This window comes from Melospiza georgiana, chromosome Z, assembly GCF_028018845.1.
Source record: "Melospiza georgiana isolate bMelGeo1 chromosome Z, bMelGeo1.pri, whole genome shotgun sequence".
NCBI lineage: Eukaryota > Metazoa > Chordata > Aves > Passeriformes > Passerellidae > Melospiza > Melospiza georgiana.
The window spans coordinates 12659130-12677392 of NC_080465.1; the positions used below are offsets into that span (position 1 = coordinate 12659130).

Sequence of the window (18263 nt, forward strand, 5' to 3'; positions counted from 1 at the left end):
GAGCTAATTACTTTGTCATACATAAAGCAAACCACCTCCTCTTAAAATTTCTGTTTGTAGAGTTAATTAGCTTTGCCAGCATAGCTTTGCTAATCAGCTTGCCTTTTCTTAGCAATTAATGCATCTGTGGAGTGTGGTGGCACATTTGTATTGCATTCTCAAAAGGCAGTGAAAAAGGAAGAGTTCACACTGTGTGCTTTAACATTCAGAAGTTCATAGAGATTACTAAAATTTACTGGTTCAAACCTGAGAAATCAAGCTGCAGCTTGAAGTGTATGTATCAGATATTAGTATTTTCAGTTGCTTCAGCTTTCAGCAACAATTCAAAACTAGGAATACAGTTTTAGTGTAGCCTCTGTGTCTTCTTCTGTTTACTTTTTTCTTCTCAATGTCAGCTTTAAAAGCAGATGCACAAAATAATCCCTAGGTAGTTTCTAGAGATATGATAGTCTTGTAGCCATTCTTTGATTAGGACTATAGGAGTCATTATTGGTTTGTCAAGGTGTCCTGTATCTACTAGCCACTCTTTCAGAGAAAATGTGAGAAATTCACAGTCAGCACCTGGAGGATGTGGAGGAAGGATTTTTAGTGCTTTGTTTCTGATCAGATACTGAGCCAATCATTAGTTGAGCAGTTGATGTAGAATACGTAGGGCTGATGTAATTTAACTTCAAGAGTTACACCTCATTTTTCCTACTAAGCAATTTGGTATTTGTTCAGAGATAATTCATTAGGTATTCTATGAACTCTTGTAAAATAAATATTTGCTATTTTATGAATAATTTCTTACATGGTCTTTTGTTTCTTTTCAAGAAACTTAATGGATTTTTAGGGAAGAAAGATTATTATTCTTACATATACATGTGTCCATAGATTGCTCATGACAGACATGAACTATGGTATTCTTGGTACTTTGTCAGACTTGAGTTTCCCCTTCTGTTGCGCTTAACAGAGTGATTTTTCAGCACTGTAACGGTATTTTTTAACAATAATATTTTATAAGCCAATTTAAGTTTATTGCAATGTATGTTATAATTTTCCTCTTGCTTCTTGTTCCCTTCTCATTGTTTTTTAAAGCCTGATGTACTTGATTCCTACTAAAGAATTGCTTGGATTTGAGTATTCTACACACAGCAATACTTTGCATTTTGCCTCTTTTTTTAATGTTGAACTGCTCTTGGATTAGAGACAGATTAAGTTATCCATTTTATCCTGTTTTGTTTTGATTACGTAGCCATTTTTTTTTCTTTTTATACCTGCATTACAAGATTTTTTTCTTTGTTGCTTACCCTTTTTCAGGTTTCTAACTTGTGTCACAACTAAAATTAATTCCATGAAAGTCATAAAAACGTCCTGCATTGAAAAAGAGCTGATTTATTAACTGTGTTGTGGCAAGAATTTTTGGAGGTTCAGAATTTAATGAGGTTAAATCATGGCAATGATCTGATGATAATTTTGCTGGTAAACTAAGAAATTGCAATGTCTGTCAAAGTGCTGTGGTTCTAAATTAACTGCTTTCTGGGATTTTTTTTCTTCAGTCTTATGATAATGGCCTGGCACAGGGAGCTGGACTGGAATCTCATGGTAAGAATGTCAAAGTGCTCTACACCTTTCAGAGTGGTATTGAAAGTGCTGTAGCAGGTGCAGGGTATGCCATACCTTTCCTTGTTTTCTAAGGAATCTGTGTGAGGAGGAGCAAATCCAAAACATGCCTCCAAATGTCACTTCTTCCTGTAGATCTAGCTTAATATCTGAACAGACAGGCTTTTTTTAATCACTCCCATTAATCTTATGAGTGTTTTTGTTGAAATCTTATCTCGTGTTTTGTTGAAAAGTGTTGCTTTTAGTTCTCAGCTGTTGCTGACAGAGCAAACTTTTTCCATGTGTCATTGTTACTCTGAGGATTTTATCTGCAAGAGATTTTGTGCCATGCAACTGACCATTTCCAATTTCAACAGCTTTGGTAAAACATAGAAGCATTTCCTCTGATAGGTACAGAATCTGTTGTGGGTTCAAATCTTGAAGCAACAGTTAATTTTTGTAAAGAGTTGCTAGATCTGAAGATAGGAATCCCCAAGAGACTGCTATTTTTAGGCAAAATGTTTCTGTGCCATGAAGTAGCAGTCTGCTTGTGACAGAGGAGTTTTTGGCTTTTAGGTGACTCATACTAAATCTAGTGCTGTGGTCTGTTGGACTGATTTGTCCAAGGTTAGACTTGATGATCTTGGAGGTCTTTTCCAACCTAAATGATTCTATGATCCTATCAGATGTTTACCCTTAGTATTGAGCTTTGATAGGATTTTCTCTGTTTCCTTCTTGCTGGATCAATAAAGCTGAAAAATTTAAATTATACCCCTAGATATTAAAACAATTGGTTAATTAACTTTCTGTAAACTGTTAGTGATAACAAATAGCAATACTTCAGCACTGCATTTCAGCATCAGAGTAAAAATAATCTTAAGTCTTCTGGGGTCTTCCAGCACCAGGAAATTGTAAGGAACTTTGGGGCCCAAGTCTCCTGTCAGCAGCTTGCTTATGTTCTTTCCCAGACTCTGATTTTATCATATCAGGTATTAGACTCAAAATAAACTTGGATGGGCTTTAAAAAGTGGTGGCTGGGCTACACAAAGATCATACATTTATCTTTTTTACCATACAGTTTCCTTGACAGCAAAAAAATCCTTAGAAGCACAATTTGTATGTATTACAACCACAAGAGTCCAGGAGTATTTTCACCATATTAAGTGTGTACGTTGTTTGGGGCTTTTTTAATAATTTTAGTTCGAATTTTTTTTTCTCCTTCTGCTCTCCAGACACTTCTGTCTGTTTATATCCTCTGGGGGATTGTGTCTGAGGCTGGCTTTGGCATCTCTGCTTCAGTCTGATTGCTGGATTTCCAATAGCTTTCTTTTTTAAGTTACAAGTGAAGAAATATTTCTGCTGCAATTCCTTTTACTTGTTTCTGGACTGCTGTGTAATGTAAATTGCACAGCATTGTGAGAAGAAACAGCTTTAAGAAAATGATCTAGTTTATTTCTACAAGAGCTGGGTTGAGGGAGTTCCTGAGTTTCCCCTCCCCACCTTTGATGTACCCACTGAACTTGAGTGTTCTTATTTATTTGGATTTTAGACTCAAAATTAACTCTTCCATACTTTTAAAAATCCATTGATTTCATTGCTAATAGCTTAGTTAAAGTTCTGACTGAGATCATACAGGCTTCAGCAAATCTGTGTATCAAAGCATAGCAAACCCTGCTTTCTCTTCACAGAAGCAAACCCTTCTCTTCTCTTTTCTTCTGTAGGGGGCTCTACATTTTGTGGTATTGCATCACTGTGTTTGATGGGCAAACTGGAGGAAGTTTTTTCAGAAAAAGAACTGAACAGAATAAGAAGATGGTGTATAATGAGGCAACAGAATGGCTACCATGGGCGACCCAACAAACCTGTAGACACTTGCTATTCCTTTTGGGTGGGAGCAACATTGAAGGTAGTGTACAGAACGAGTGTAGGGATAGCTATTGACTTGTTTTGATTTCTTTAAGCACTGTTTTCTTTGCTTGAAAGTGTTAGATATTTGACACAAGTACACCAATATGCACCAATGGCTATAAATGTCTTTCATCTTGCAAAAAATGCAGGAAATGGAGGTTTACCAGATTAGTGCTGTGCTGTTACTGCTTATCTCAAAAATAGGCGCTATATTCTAGTGTTAAAAATATACTAACACTTAGTTAAGACTTAGTGTTAAAAGTATACTAAGACTTATATTACTGTTACAATCTAATTTCTTTTCAGCTCTTGAACATATTCCAATATACAAATTTTGAGAAAAACCGAAATTACATCCTGTCAACTCAAGATCGCCTTGTTGGTGGATTCGCCAAGTGGCCCGACAGCCATCCAGGTAAAATAACTTCTCCAAATTGCAATGAGTATGTTCTAAGTAAGAAATAAATTCCAGCAGTCAGACATCTGAGAGGTGTAAGAGAAAAAATACCCTTCCTAAAAAACCCCAGAAAAAAAAAAAAAAAGAAAAAAAGAAAGAAAACCAACCAACCAACCAAAACCAAAAAAAACCCCTCAAAATATAAAGGCGTTTTTATTCTTGAAGTGGAAAGAGGGAGATGAAATTTGTCCTTGTTCAGCCACAAAAGAAGTGAATCTTGTTGTTTAGATTACTGTTAAAAGAGTATCACTGTCTATTTAGTATGGGTTTAACTGTTCTGCTTAAAGGATATATTGTGTTGTAGGAATCTCTGTAAATTGTGCTTAATATATCAAAATATTTGTTTCTTTAGAAAATTAATAATTCAATTAATTATTCAGAAGTCATTGATATAAGTAAAAAGAGTCAAAGTTTTTGCAGTTATGTACTATGATTTACAGATTGTGTTTATACAAGTATGTCTGGCACTTCTTATGCTTTCAGAAGTGGATCATTTGAAGCAGTGAAAAAAACTCAAAAAGGTGCTAAAATCTTTTAAAGTTGTTAGAATTCAATTAAGGTATTGCAAGTTTCTGAAAACAAAGCTTGTGCCAGTAGGTTTTCAGTGCCCATGACATTTTGTACAGAGAAGATAAACAGTCTTTGTAAGTGGACCAAATAAGATAAAAATTTAGTCATAATAAAGGAAGAGTATGTTTAGAATCTGTGCCCCGGTACTAAATCTGTTGATAATTTCATTTTGAACAACAGTTCAGAATTTTTCAAGGTGAACCCACACTGAAAATACAGTGTTTGTGATAGATTTGCATTTCCTCCTCATTGTATAGATTTAACAGTATCATTTGGAGGGAGTGTTTTGGTTTGTCTTAATGAAACATTTACTTCGTGAGTCAGAGACTAGAAAAGTCTGTTTCAAATACCCATCATGTGTTTACCTCTGTTAATTGGCTTTTATGGCAAGGTTGTCCCCCCAGCTGACCAAGGGAAGCCATTTGATGTAATCTAAGGCTTTCAATAGTGTCCCTTCCAAGATCCTTCTGGACAAACTGTCCAGTACATGGCACCTCGAGTGCCAGGGACATTTTTGGGTGCCACAACACAAAAAAGACATTGAGCTGTTAGAGAGTGTCTAAAGGAGGGCCATGAGGATGGTGAAGGGCCTTGGGGTGAAGCCGTGTGGGGAGTGGCTGAGGTCACTTGGTCTGTTCAGCCTGGAGGAGGCTGAGGTGGGACCTCACTGCAGGTGCGGCTTCCTTGTGAGAGGAAGAGGAAAGGCAGGCATTGATCTCTTCTCTGCTGTGACAGTGACAGGACACAAGGGAGTGGCCTGAAGTTGCATTAGGGGAGGTTCAGTTTGGATATTAGGAAAAGGTTCTTCACCCAGAGGGTGGTTGGGCACTGGAACAGGCTTTTCAAGAAAGTGCTCATAGCACCAACCTGTGAGAGTTCAAGAAAGTTTTGGGCAATGCTCTCAGGCATGTGGTGTAGCTCTTGGGATGTCCTGTGCAGAGCCAGGAGTCAGATTTTGATTGCCTTTGTGGGGTCCCTCCCCACAAAGTTAGTGCAGTTCTGATACAAAGAAAGACTATAAATGCAACATTGCGAAGATTGCTTCTGTGTTTTCATTGTTATAGTTACATAACTAAGCTTCCTGCAAGCTCTGTCTCATGTCTGAAAGGCAAGTTGTCTTTTGATATAAAGGTTCCTAAGACTTAATCAGAATTAGATTTTAATTTCTGGGGCTCCTACTTTATAAAAGCTCTGTTTAAATTTGGGGACTCAAACTGTATTTGCTGTGCAATAATGTTTTTAAGAAGAAATTTCAGAATACAGTCAACTGCTGGTGATAATCTACGTGTGACATGGACTTTCAATGTTAGCAAGTAACTCTTTCCAGCTGATTATTCAGGAAAATAATATTTTGTAGTCTTGCTGTTCCCATGCTAACAGACGTCAAAATATTGTTGGTTGTGGAGGCCACTAGCATTATTTAACAAAGAACTGATGGGATAAGAAGAAACAGCCTCAGGTTACACTAGAAGAGATGTAGATTGAATAGTAGGAAATATCTTCACCAGAAGGGTTGTGAAACATTGGAACAGGCTACTTGAAGTGTTTGAGTCACCATCCCTGGAGATACAATATGACACTTAAGGGCAGGGTTTCGTGCTGGTCTTGGCAATGTTAAGGATTGGAATTTGATCTTAGAGGTCTTTTCCAGCCTAAGTGATTCTGTGATCATTTTAGTGAGATACTAAATTATTGACACCTACACAGAGTGCTACATGTTGAGCTTTTTCAAGGAGCACATGAAATTCCCATAGTCTTTTTACCTTTCACCTGTGATTTCATGAGCAGATAATCCAATCTGATAGCTTGCTGCTACCCAGAGGAGGCAGACTCAGTGAGCTGCAGCCCTGGTGTAAAGTGGACATCAGGAGCAGCATGGAACAGGAGAGAGTATCCCGTTTTGGTGGCAGCCGTCTCTTGATCAAGCTGCATGAATTCCTATCCTTAGGATAATCTCTATCCTTAGGAAAATAGGAAGCTAGGGAAAGTAATGCCTTCTTCAATTTCTTTAAGTCTTGCTGTTGGCAGCTATTTGCACTAATTTTGCCATTTCAATAGTTAGCTGCTCATAAAGTAACCAGCCAAAAGTGCTTGCAAGAAAAAAAAATTTCTTTCTGGACTGGTTATTTTTGGATATTTAAATTCTTTTGCTTTTTGGCTGTGGCACTCAGAAAAATGTAGTGCACAAGGTGTTATAAAAGAAATGTGGAGTTTAGTTCATGCTGGTAACTCTGGGCAGAAATGTTTTCCTTCCATCGAAACTCAAGTTTAAATTACGGCTGTGGTATTCACATGTCCTCTGAACAAGGGGAGACATAATTCTCTCTTCTCAGTTTTTTTCCCTGGAGAAGCACAGAGGGAAAACAATTCCTATCTCATTTGCTGCTTCTGTTGTTTTGCAAACATGTGGTATGTGTTGGAAGATTATTTATCTGCAGGAATTTGATGATTGGATTCTGGTGATGGTGTTTTGATTCATTGACCAGTTGAGTCCACGTCTTTGTGTTGGGACTGTCGGCTGACAGTCACGAGTTTTCAGTTTAGAAAGTAGAAGTAAGGATGATGTGGCATAGTACATATCTCTTTAATACAGTATAGTATAATAAAGTAATCAATTAGCCTTCTGAATCAATGGAGTCAGATGCATCATTCTTCCCTGAGGAGGGGGATTGCCTGCTGATCCAGTATATGGCACCTGATTATTTGTTTTCCTTGGTTGGAATTACTCAGAGGTGTTTGAATATAGGTTGAATATTGGCTGTTACAGCCTGAATTTTTTTTTCCTTTTCTGTCTTTCTTTCAGATGCTTTACATGCCTACTTTGGGATCTGTGGTTTGTCGTTAATTGGAGAATCTGGTATTTGCAAAGTTCATCCTGCCCTAAATGTAAGCACAAGAGCAGCAGAGCGTCTTCACCACCTTCATCAGATCTGGAAAACACGGACTTTAAACAGCGTTCAGATGACACACACCTCTCTACATGACTGATTTAGACTTGAATTTAGTTCTGGTAGCATAATTGTAGCCCAGGGTTAAAAGCCATGTATAACCAATGTGCTCTTTTAAGTGCTGGAGTCATACAATCAGATCTGTGTTGCTGGCATCACTTTGATAGGGAGTTGCCTTCAGCAGGTTATTCTGCATTGTGAAATGGGGAATATTTTGCTTATATAGAAGTTTGTCACCACAGACCGTAAATGGCTTTTCAGATGGCTTTACTTCTGAGAAATCCCTTGAGGCATTTAAACTTCATTTTAATTTTATTTTTTTAAATTCGTGCATACTGTGTCGAAATATATAATGGGGAAGTATTTTCAAAATTGTTTACATATCATACAGTATAGCACAGAATGTGGAAGTTCTTTATAATCTTACTGTTTGACATATTTTTGGGTAGAGAATCTCTCATATTAAGTCTCAGTTAAAAATTACCTATTATCATCAACTTTCAGATTCCATAAACTTTGTTTTTCACAAACTAATTAATTAAATACAAATAAAATTATTTTATTCAATATACTGGACTTTTAAGGTTGTGTGGCCTTACTAAATGGATCTCATAATTCTTCTGAGTAGGTTTTACACAGATGCTGTGGATTGTTAGCCAGACAGAGTTTTCATCTGAAATAGTTTCTTCATGTGAAGTTCACTAAGAGTGTGGCATATTGATGTGCATCAATAAGAGATATTCAGCCCAGTCTTTTGGAAGCATACCTGTATGCAAGAGTAGCATTAGAACCTGCTTCCAAAGACAAACCTTTGCAATACATTGAAGTTGTTTGAATTAGAGTAATGATGAACATTCTCAGCTTCTTTAGTGCTTTACTAGTGCCTTACTTTGTATGCTTGAAGTGCTGTTCAGAGTTGAAGGAAGTAACTTTGCAGCTGGTGTGTTTGTGGCAGGTCAGTTTGTGCATTCTGTAGACACCACATCTTTCAACTTGCCAGTCATTAACAGCACTTTTTTTTCTTAAAGGTTCCAAAGATAACTGAAGACTTCCTAAGACAGATTAGGTGCACCATTTGCCACTGCTGAGCCCAAAGAAACAGGATGTAGATCTTTTTGGCTAGCAAAAAGAGCTTTGGGGATAATCATGATTCCTGTTTTGCAATGCAGGGCAAGTGGAAAGTAGTTGTACCCCTAGCACACATGTCAGAGAGGTCCAATAGGTATCTTTAGGCTACCAGAACAATCCCCTTGTCCAAACCTGTAGCAGCCTTCCTACCTAAATAGATAGGTTTTATTTCTGTAGCAGATTAATTTTCATGGCAGCATTGGGAGCATGACTAGTGATAGTTGTCTGCTTGGAAAAGCAGAGGACGAGTGGGGTAGGGTGTGTGTGATCCAGACGTGTCCCAGTAGACACTTTACTTGGAGGAGGAGAGACACAGTAGTTGTAAAAACTGGGAAGTCTGGAACCAAGAGAACTGTGAGGCCAGTAGTGGAGAGGGGGAATGAGGTGCTTGAGTAGGACTGTTGCAGAGTGAGAGAAATGAAAACTGGGAGATACTAAGGCTGGAGGCACCAGTGAAGAATATGGAGTAGTAATGGAGCCAAACTGGTGGAAAGGATTTGAGCTGTGTAGGGTAAGACTGGGGAGCAAAAGAAAGGTACTGACTCAAGGAACATGAAGGAGTTAAGGAGCAAAGATAGAGTTTGGGAATTGGTTTTACTGACCACATGCTGAGATGACCAAAAATCCAGCCATAAGTAAAAAGAACTAGCAAGATACCTGAAAGAGAGTATCTCCCAGCTAGGGGGCTCACTACTGCAATTCCTGTGGGAATGCCATTTTCCTGAACAGGCTTATTGGGATGTTGGTCAGCAAAGGCTGAAGTAGCTTCCCTGAGCAGAAGTCTCTAAGGTCATAGGGGTCTACCTAGAAAAAAATCCATTTAAAACCAAACAATAAAAATCTTGAAGTAAAAATTGATCAAAAAAGCATGGTATTTTCTTGTCTTTGCATCAGATGGTGATGACAAGTTGACTTCATGGTAGGATAGGATGGATTTCTGGTGTAGTTACAATGAAGGTGAGATGTAATTGTAGCTATCCATCCCCACCGCTGCTTCTTTGCCTTGCCGGTGAACCATCTTAGAGTTTTTTAGCTTTTACCACATACCCTAGTAGAGGGAGTAGCTTTGAGTTTCAGAAGAGTTGAATAAAGTATTTGGAGTCTCTGCTGGGAAACAGTCAAAATATTTGTTCTTACTTAGCTTAGTGAAAAATGATGTGTTTTACTATGGTGAGGCAAATCCATACTTGCAAAATCCTGAGCTATGGCTCCTGAGTTGTCCTGTGTGTGACCACATTCTCATCTGTGAGGGACATCGGGGTCCCTCAGCAGAGAATATGGGGGTAACAGTGAAAAATCATACAATGTGAATAAGAAAAATTCTCGTGGAAAGTAATTTAACAGTTTTCTGTCTCAAAAAAAAACAGGTAAAGTTTCTTGCTATGTTTTCTGTAAGCTACCCTGGGTTCTTTGTATGGATTTTACATTTCTTATCTCCTTGGCCCCCAGTTATTCTACAACATCTTTTCAGGCTGCCTGTTGACTGCAGAGCTGGCCTTTCCTAAAGGTTGCCTAAGGTGTATTTGTTTCTCATTAACCCAAATTTTGATGAAGGCAGCAAAATACCTATGCTTTCATCTCACACTGAGTATCTAATTACTTTAATTCTTTTGAAATCTTTAATCTTTTTTAAGTTGATAAAAATCAGTACTAATAACCAACTCTGCATATATGATTTGCCATTCTGAATGTCCCAATTTATGTCAGGCAAACAAATTATGAACATTGAATGTTCCTGTAGCAGACATCTGGATTCTGACTGTATTGAATTGTCTCTCTGATTTTTGTGGTTTATTGTGTCTTTTGACTAGAAAAATGTTAAATGAGAAATCAGTGGACAAGAGTTTCACAGAAGTCCATAACCTAAAATCACTTTTAAAGGGGATACATCAAAATAGAGCTAAAACTTAAATGTGAACTGTGAAGTTTAAATGTAGCTAGAAAAAGTAAACCGTGTGATTATTACCTACCTCTAATAATTTTGTGTTAACCACAGCTTTACATTGCTGAGACTGAACCTGCATAAGAAATTCATGCATTGAATGGCTTTACCATGTGCTTGAGGACGAAAAACCTCTTGGCTATCAGGCTGACAAATGTGAGTGCCTCTATCCTATCTGAAACACTCCCAAACTCTGTGTGTGGCCCGAGTTTCTCTTCCAGAAAAACTGCTTTAAAATGGTATGTTGAACAAAGGAAGTCAAATGTATCTTTTCCATAGGATGTGAGGACTGGGGATTTAAACATTGTCACTAGGGCTTTCAGGCCCACTTGATTTGTACATAGCTGCTGACAGATGTAACACCATTTTGGAAGGCTGCTTCTAAGCATGTTTGTATTTATAAATTTTCATATTGAGAACTATTTTTTCTAAATGGAACAATCATCGTCACTGAAAAAACTAGCAAGTAAATTGGGTATTGCAGAAATACCTGACATGCATATGCTGAAGCACATATTAAGAGTACCGTGCTCTCTGCTCTATTGCCCAAGGTAAAAGACAACCTGAGAGGAGCTGAAGAAGCTGCCTCAAATTTGCTTTCTCCATGGATGCCAGTATAGGAATTAAATATTCTGTAGAAACCGCTGTGTTCCCTAAAAAATACATTTCAACTTCGTGCCAAGTGAGCCATTCAGTGTGGGGTTGCCTAATATAGAAGGGAAGAAACAGTGGTTTCCAAAGTCAAAGCCTTTTATGGACAGCCCATCTCCTGGCATTTTGGAGAAACTTGCTATCAGTGTCCCTGTGGAGGTCAAAGAGATGTCAGGACATGCATAAGAAGCAGAGAGACCTTAAGTAAGAAGATGCTATTGTTGCAACTAAATATGAGACATCTCCAGAATTCATCATTGAATGAGATTATTGGTCTGTTTACGTTGTTGTTAAATACTGTGGTGGTTCTGAAAAGCTCTTTTTTTGCTGTTGCAAGAAAAGACCACTTAACAAGTTTTCCTCACTTCAGATGACACTGGGTGGGAAAAAGGAAAGTCTCAACATCTTTATACTAAATGGTTATTAAATTACTCCACTGAGTGGTTACAATGTGTTGTAGATTTACACTTTCTGTTCACCATTTTTAAGCTTTTGTGTTCCTGGATCTCTATTTGCCTGGTTAGTTTCTGAGTTTAATAAAAATTGATGAGCTGTTGAGAAAATGTGGGAAAACTGTAATTTCTTTTTAACTGTAGCTCTTGTCATGTGGTTTTTCCCAAGTTACATGTTCTGGGTGAGGACCTGTCTTCCTAAGGGCACAGAGCACAACAGCCTCCAAAGGTTTTCAAGCTGAACCCATCAAAGGCAGCAAACCCTGACACTACTGCTTTATTTTTGAGGAACTGGAGAAGTGCTTGTTTGATAACTGCATTGTGAGAACATAGAATCATGGAATGGTTTGGGTTGGAAGGGACCTTAAAAATCATCTCATCCAACTCCCCTGCCAAGGGCAGGGAGACATCCCACCAGATCAGGTTGCTGAAAGCCCAATCCAACCTGGATTTGAGCACTTCCAGGGATGGGGCATCCACAGCTTCTCTAGGCAAACCTTTTCCCAATGCCTCACCACCCTCTATAGTGAAGAATTTTTTCCTAATACCTACTTTGTCAGTTTTAATCCCCCTTGTCCTGTCACTACATGCCCTTGTAAAAAGGCCCTCTCCCCAACTTTTTTCTAGGGTCCCTTCATGTACTGGAAGGTGCTGTAGGTCTCCCCAGAGCCTTCTCCTTCCCAGGTCAGACAGGCCCCTCTCAGTCTGTCTTCACAGGAGGGATGTTCCAGCCCTCTGATTGTCTTCGTGGCCTCCCCTGGATGCACTCCTGGAGGTCTGTGTCCTTCTTAAGTTGAGGATCCCCAGAGATGGATGCAGAATTCCAAATAGGATCTCACCAGAGCAGAACAGAGGGGCAGAATCCCCTCCCTCCCCTGCTTTGGATGCAGCCCAGGGCACGTTTGGCTCTTTGGGCTGGGAGTGCCCATGGCCAGGTCGTGTCCAGCCTCTCACCCAGCACCCCAAGCCCTTCTCAGAACAGCTGCTCTCAATCCATTTGCTGCCCAGCCTGTACTTCTGTCTGCAGGACCTGGCACTTGGCTGTACCAAACTCCTCCATGAGGTTCGCACAGGCCCCCTTCTCAAGCCTGTCCAGTCCCTCTGGATGCTATTCCTTCCTTCTGGTGTGTGGATAGCACCAAGCAGCTCAGAGTCACTGGCACACTTGCTGAGGGTGCACTCAGTCCCCCGTCCCTGCTGCCCACAGGGTTGTGGAGCAGTGCCAGTCCCAACACCAGGCCCTGCAAAAGGCCACTCATCACTGGTCTCTGCTTGGACATTTGGTGTTGACCACAACTGTTTTGAGCAACACTGTACAGCCCATTCCTTATCCATTGAGTGGTCCACCCTCTCCAGTTTGGAACAAGGATGTCATGTGGAACAGTGTCAAAGGCTTTACACAGGTCCACGTATATCATGTCAGCTGTCCTTTCCACATCCATCAGTGTAAGCCCATCTACGAAGGCCACCAAAATTGTCAGGCACTGTTTGCCCTTAGTGAAGCTATGCTGGCTGTCACAAATCACCTACTTATTTTCCACATGCCTTACCATAATTTCTAGGAGGATTTGCTCCATGATATTGGCTTCCACTAAGGTGAGACTGGCATCCTTCAAAATGTTTTATCTGCAGATACAGGCTCTGTACTTGGGAATAGGACTGGACAGGCTGCTATCACTGGAGAACAAGTAGGATTCTGAGGAAGAATATGGTCCTTACTTGCAGTAAAAAAAGAGAAAGTTCATTGAGGAAGAGAAAGTCTCTGTGAAAACAATCTGCATGCTCTCTCACTTGAGAATTAAAAATGTTCTGGGAAGAGGTTTCAACTTGCCACACAAGTTGTTTATATTAAATTTACAAATGCAAGGAGGGAGTTATGAATGTAACAACTGAGTTTTGATAATTTTATTCTGTTTGTGAAAGTGATTTCCATGTTAACTCCTGACAGTGATGATAACCAAGTCCTAGGACGAGGACCAGGAGCTGATCTGTTGTGTTGAGTCTGGCTGAGTTCATTTTCCCTTAGCAGCCCTCACAGTGCTGTGCTTTGCACTGGCAGCTGGAAAGGTGCTGTTAACACAGTGCTGCTCTGGTTCAGCTGGGCAGTGCTGGCACAGTGTCAGTGCTGTCTCTGGGGCTGGGCACAACCAGCCAGCTGATTGTTCTGGAAGACACAACCAGGCCAGCTGATCCAAACGGACCCAAGGGATATTTCGTTGCATATGACATTAGCTCAGATATAAAAGCTAAGGAAAGCAGGAGGAAGTGGGACATTTTTATTTACAATGTTTGCCTTCTGGAGCAACCACTCCAGGTGCTGAAGCCTTGTTCCTGGGAAGTGGCTGAACATTGCTCGCCAACAATGGGAAGTAGAGAATAAACCTATTTTTTTCTCTTTGCTTTTGCATGCGCAAACTTTCACTTTTGCTTTAGTAAACTGCCATATCTGAACCTGTGAGTCCTTTTCAATCTTACTTTCTCTCTCCTGTCCATCTGGGAAGGAGGGTGATAGAGTGGTTTGGAAGGCATCTGGTGCCCAGCCCAGGTCAGCCCACCCCACCCCAACCGCTTTGTATGCTCGGTCTGGGAGACCGTGGAGGCTTTCATGAGGCTGTTTCTGCAAGATCCAGCCTGAGCTTCCATCAGAACTCTCCCTGTGTTCCCTTTGCTCCAGACATGAGACAAAGGCTCATCTCACCCTGGGAGGGAGGATCCCACCTTATACTTTTACATGAAATCTGCAGAAGAAAAATTTGAAGTGAAAATGAGTCAAGATTTTCTGTCATTCATCGCTCTTTGTGAGTGCTTGTGGGGCAGGTGCTTATGCTGCCTGGAAAGCTAAATATGCAAGAGTGCTGTTGAAATTGCATGCTGCTTTTGTTTAATTTAAAGGTTTCTGTAAGCACAGAGCTATATTTATTTGCTGTTGTGCTGTCCAGAAATCTTTGTGTAACAACCTTCTTTAAATTACAGCCAAGCCTTACTAAAATAAGCTCACTTGACCAAAGTGAAGTTTCATCTTTTTCTCAACATCCATTCTGCTTATTTTATCATTAAAACCTCCTTTGAATTCAGACCCTACAATGGGCAAAGGGATCCTCTGTGTAAACCTGTTGCCCAGGGAGCATTTGTCAGGGGTGCTCTTTCATAGCAGGTTAGACTAAGAACTGTTTGGCATGGTATAGGAACAGTTTATCCTGCCTTGGGGCACTTTGGTGGACTATTTCTTACAGTTATTTAGATTCCACTTTAATTTATTTTTTTACCACCCCTGAACCCCAAACCTGTGGATTCTTAAAGCAAAGACAGCTTTGCTCTGTTGGGACAGTTTATTGTAGAGCCAATCTGTGAGGTACATAGATGGGAAGGCGGGACAGGGGGAAGGTTTCTACAAATAGCACAAAAATACTTCAGAAGGAAATCAGAAATCTTAGTTCGATTGGACATACATGCACTCTGGTCTGTACACTTGTATTTTACAGATCAGCTGTCCTCAGGAGGTACTTGCTGTCCAGCATCTTTCCAAAATACCCTCTGAAATATGCAGTTCTCTGGTGAGGTCAAGGACAGGAGTCTGCTCAAGAGAAGTCCTGATGAGGCTTTCCAACACAGGCATGGGGCTCTTCTGTATTTTTGTATACAGCTCTATATATAACTCCCTGTATGTGGCCAGAATGAGTCCTACAGGGTGGTGATAACATGCCCTCTGTGACTTCCCAGTTGCTATAGATAGCTTCCTGTGCACACCATGCAAACTGCTACTACCACCAATTTTTTTTCTGATGGCTCCATGCCTTGACATCTGTTTTCAGTGTAAAGAAACTCCAGCCTCCAACAACTTAATTCTACAGAATGAGGAGCTGCTGGTACAAATGAGGACTGTGATGGTGGGCATCTGAAGAAAAGGTGTTAACTGCTTTAACAAGGTGAGCTTCCCTGGCCTTAAGACAAGTCCTGTCCCCTTCCCTTCTGCCAGCCCTGGTTTATCCTAGTTTTTATTAAACACAGGAATGAGGGAACAGCAGAGGCACAAGTTTACTCTGCCGAGGATGCACACTTCTCCCTGCTGAGGGGTGTTGCCAGCTCTGAGCACGAGCTGGGAATGGCAGCTATCAGTGGGAAAGCTGTTCCTCAGCCTTGTGACAGCTTCTGAGCTCAGTGGCCACCAGCACAGACCTGGCCAGGCATCCCAGCCTGGGCTGTGCCCCATGGGCCCTGTGCAGAGCAGCAGGAATGCTCCTGGCATGTTTCTCCTCCTGCCCCTGGATGGTCCTAACACTGCATTTCCCTTGGCCTCTACCTGTAACCTCTCAGGACTGTTGAAGGCTTTCTCAGCTCCTGTGACTGCAAGTCATGGTCCAGAAGCCACAGAAAAGGCAGGCATCACAGGTCCCTGCATAAAGCAAACACAAGCACACTGTTTTTGGCTGCAGCAGAAACCTGAGCAAACACACAGGCATCTGAGATGTTACGCAGCGTCTGTTCCCCAGGGAGGGCAGTTTCTTAAACCAAAGGCTCCACTGACTTTGGAGAGCAACAGTTCCCACAGTTTCCCTTCTATAAAAGGAAATTAAATTCTGCAGCAGCTGTTGATATGATAGCCAGTCTGGACTGGACTCCCTCCCATCCCCTTACTGGCTGCCCAGCCTACTCCAGCTACCCACAGGCCGCTTGTCCTGTCAGAACAAATTGAGCTTTCTGGTGCTTTTTGATGCTAGCCGGATTTGGGGTCAACAGGAACATAAAGAAAGATTTTTATTTTTTTTAAACAAGTAAATGCCCCAATCTCAGTCACTTCAGTAAAGTTTTGTGCTCTGGAAACGCTGGAAAATGAAGATTCAGTCACTTTAGGTGTGCCTTGTCTTATGGGTTGAGACAGCTGTAGCCTAAGCACTTCTGCTCGTCTACTGCTGTCACTCAAGAACAGATTTTTCTTGTTTGCTTTAAAGTAATGGTAAAAAAAATTAAACCAGGCTCAAATGTTCAATTTTGTCAACATTTTACACACCTCAGTGTGTAACATAAATGCAGTTCAACATAAATGCAGTAAAATTGTAATAAATAACACAATATTCCAAACTAGTATGAGTTTGTCTATCTTTAACATCTTTGAAATCCTTGCCTGACAAGTTATTTGGGGAGGGGACTGAGAGGGGTCACCCTTGGCACACTAACATGCATTTGACTTTCCACAGCATGGCAAGGTGGGTGTGCCTCTGTGGATTTAGTGTGCTGTAACTGAATTGGAGGGAAGTCTGTTCTGCCCAGTTAGGCTGCTGCGTCAGGGAGGCCTGATGAGAACTGCTGTACTTGTCAAGCAATTGTAGAAGTCAAAGGAGCGAAAAGAAGTTTTCATGGGAATCCAGGGAGATTTCATTTCCTAGAAACTCCAGAAGAGTGTGTAAGTGCTTGTGGGCCCATGGCAGGGACTCATCATGGGAGACTGCGCTGTGACCCATGAGATGAAGGCGACCAAGGCCACACAGCAAGGCTAACAGCTCACTTTGCTCAGTGGTATCTGTGGGACAGCGCCTGGAGCCACGGCTCTCTGCCTGGCTCTGCACCTTATGATGCTTTGCTTGCAGAGCAGCTCACAAGGGGAACCAGGCAGAGCCATGATTTGGGGGTTTGGACCCCAAATACTGCTGGCCAGGAACAAATTTATGCCCCACACTCCACACAACGGGACCAGGGAGTAGGAGTGTTACTGTACTCCACCCCTGGCTTTTCATTAGCACTAAAAGGAGCAATTCTCTTTGCAGTGACTCCAGACAAAGTCCCCCAAGTGACATTTCTGACCTTTTGCTGTGCGATGCACATCCCTTTATACTCATAAGCCAACTTTGTCTGAGCCACTTGTTCTTTGACAGGTCACCAGTGCCTTTGTCAGCCTTGGAGGCTGTCAGAAGGAGGCCCAGGAGTGCAGTGCTGCCTGCCCAGAGGCAGCAGAGTCACTGCTCCTGCAGGCAGCTACTCCTAAATGCTGATCCCAGCTGGATACTGGTGTTAAATGGAGCCTTTGGGGGTGCAGTGGGGTAGTGGGGGCTCTGGAGAGCCTCAGATGCCCAGCGGGCGCACAGGTGACACAGGTGACAGGGCAGGCTCGCTCTGGTGACACAGGAGGGTCACACAGCACCCTCGGGCACAGCAGGGCCTGCACCCGCCTTGCTCTGAGCACAGCCCGTCTGCAGGGAGCTTAATCCACCTTCAGAGGGGATTAAAGACTTCATTAACCCATGGGTAAATGCAGGCGATGAATTTCAGTGTAGGAGCACAGCATGCCACTTTGAAAAAGGAAAGTTAATTCAAACCTAATCCTGGTGTAGTTAAGCTGAAAGAAAAGTGTAGGAGCCCAGCTGACACACTTAAACCTTGAAGGCATGAATTGGACAGGCCTTGTAGAAGGGTGTAATAGTCTCTGTAGGCCAGCTGAGTCTAAAAGGCTTTCATGTCTATGCTTCATTCTTCAGAGCCTTCACAATTACAGACCTGCCCCTTTTGAAAAACACACAAAATTACTAAAACATACATGACAACATTTGCATGCAGATCTCAGCAGTGATCATCTTTCCCTTATCTTTCTCTGATTTGCATGTCTCTGATTTCTTCATTAGACACATTGTTTT

General features: G+C 41.2%; 1 protein-coding gene across 1 annotated transcript in view; it reads left to right on the forward strand.

The window, feature by feature from the left end:
• PGGT1B (protein geranylgeranyltransferase type I subunit beta) overlaps positions 1 to 11737 on the forward strand; it is a 37277-nt gene extending 25540 nt beyond the window's left edge. The window contains 5 exon segments of the mRNA XM_058043618.1: positions 1539 to 1584; positions 3303 to 3487; positions 3796 to 3904; positions 7320 to 7454; positions 7457 to 11737. Coding sequence (XP_057899601.1) covers positions 1539 to 1584; positions 3303 to 3487; positions 3796 to 3904; positions 7320 to 7454; positions 7457 to 7500 — 519 coding nt within the window. The 3' untranslated portion in view covers positions 7501 to 11737.
• The last annotated feature ends 6526 nt before the right edge of the window (positions 11738 to 18263 follow it).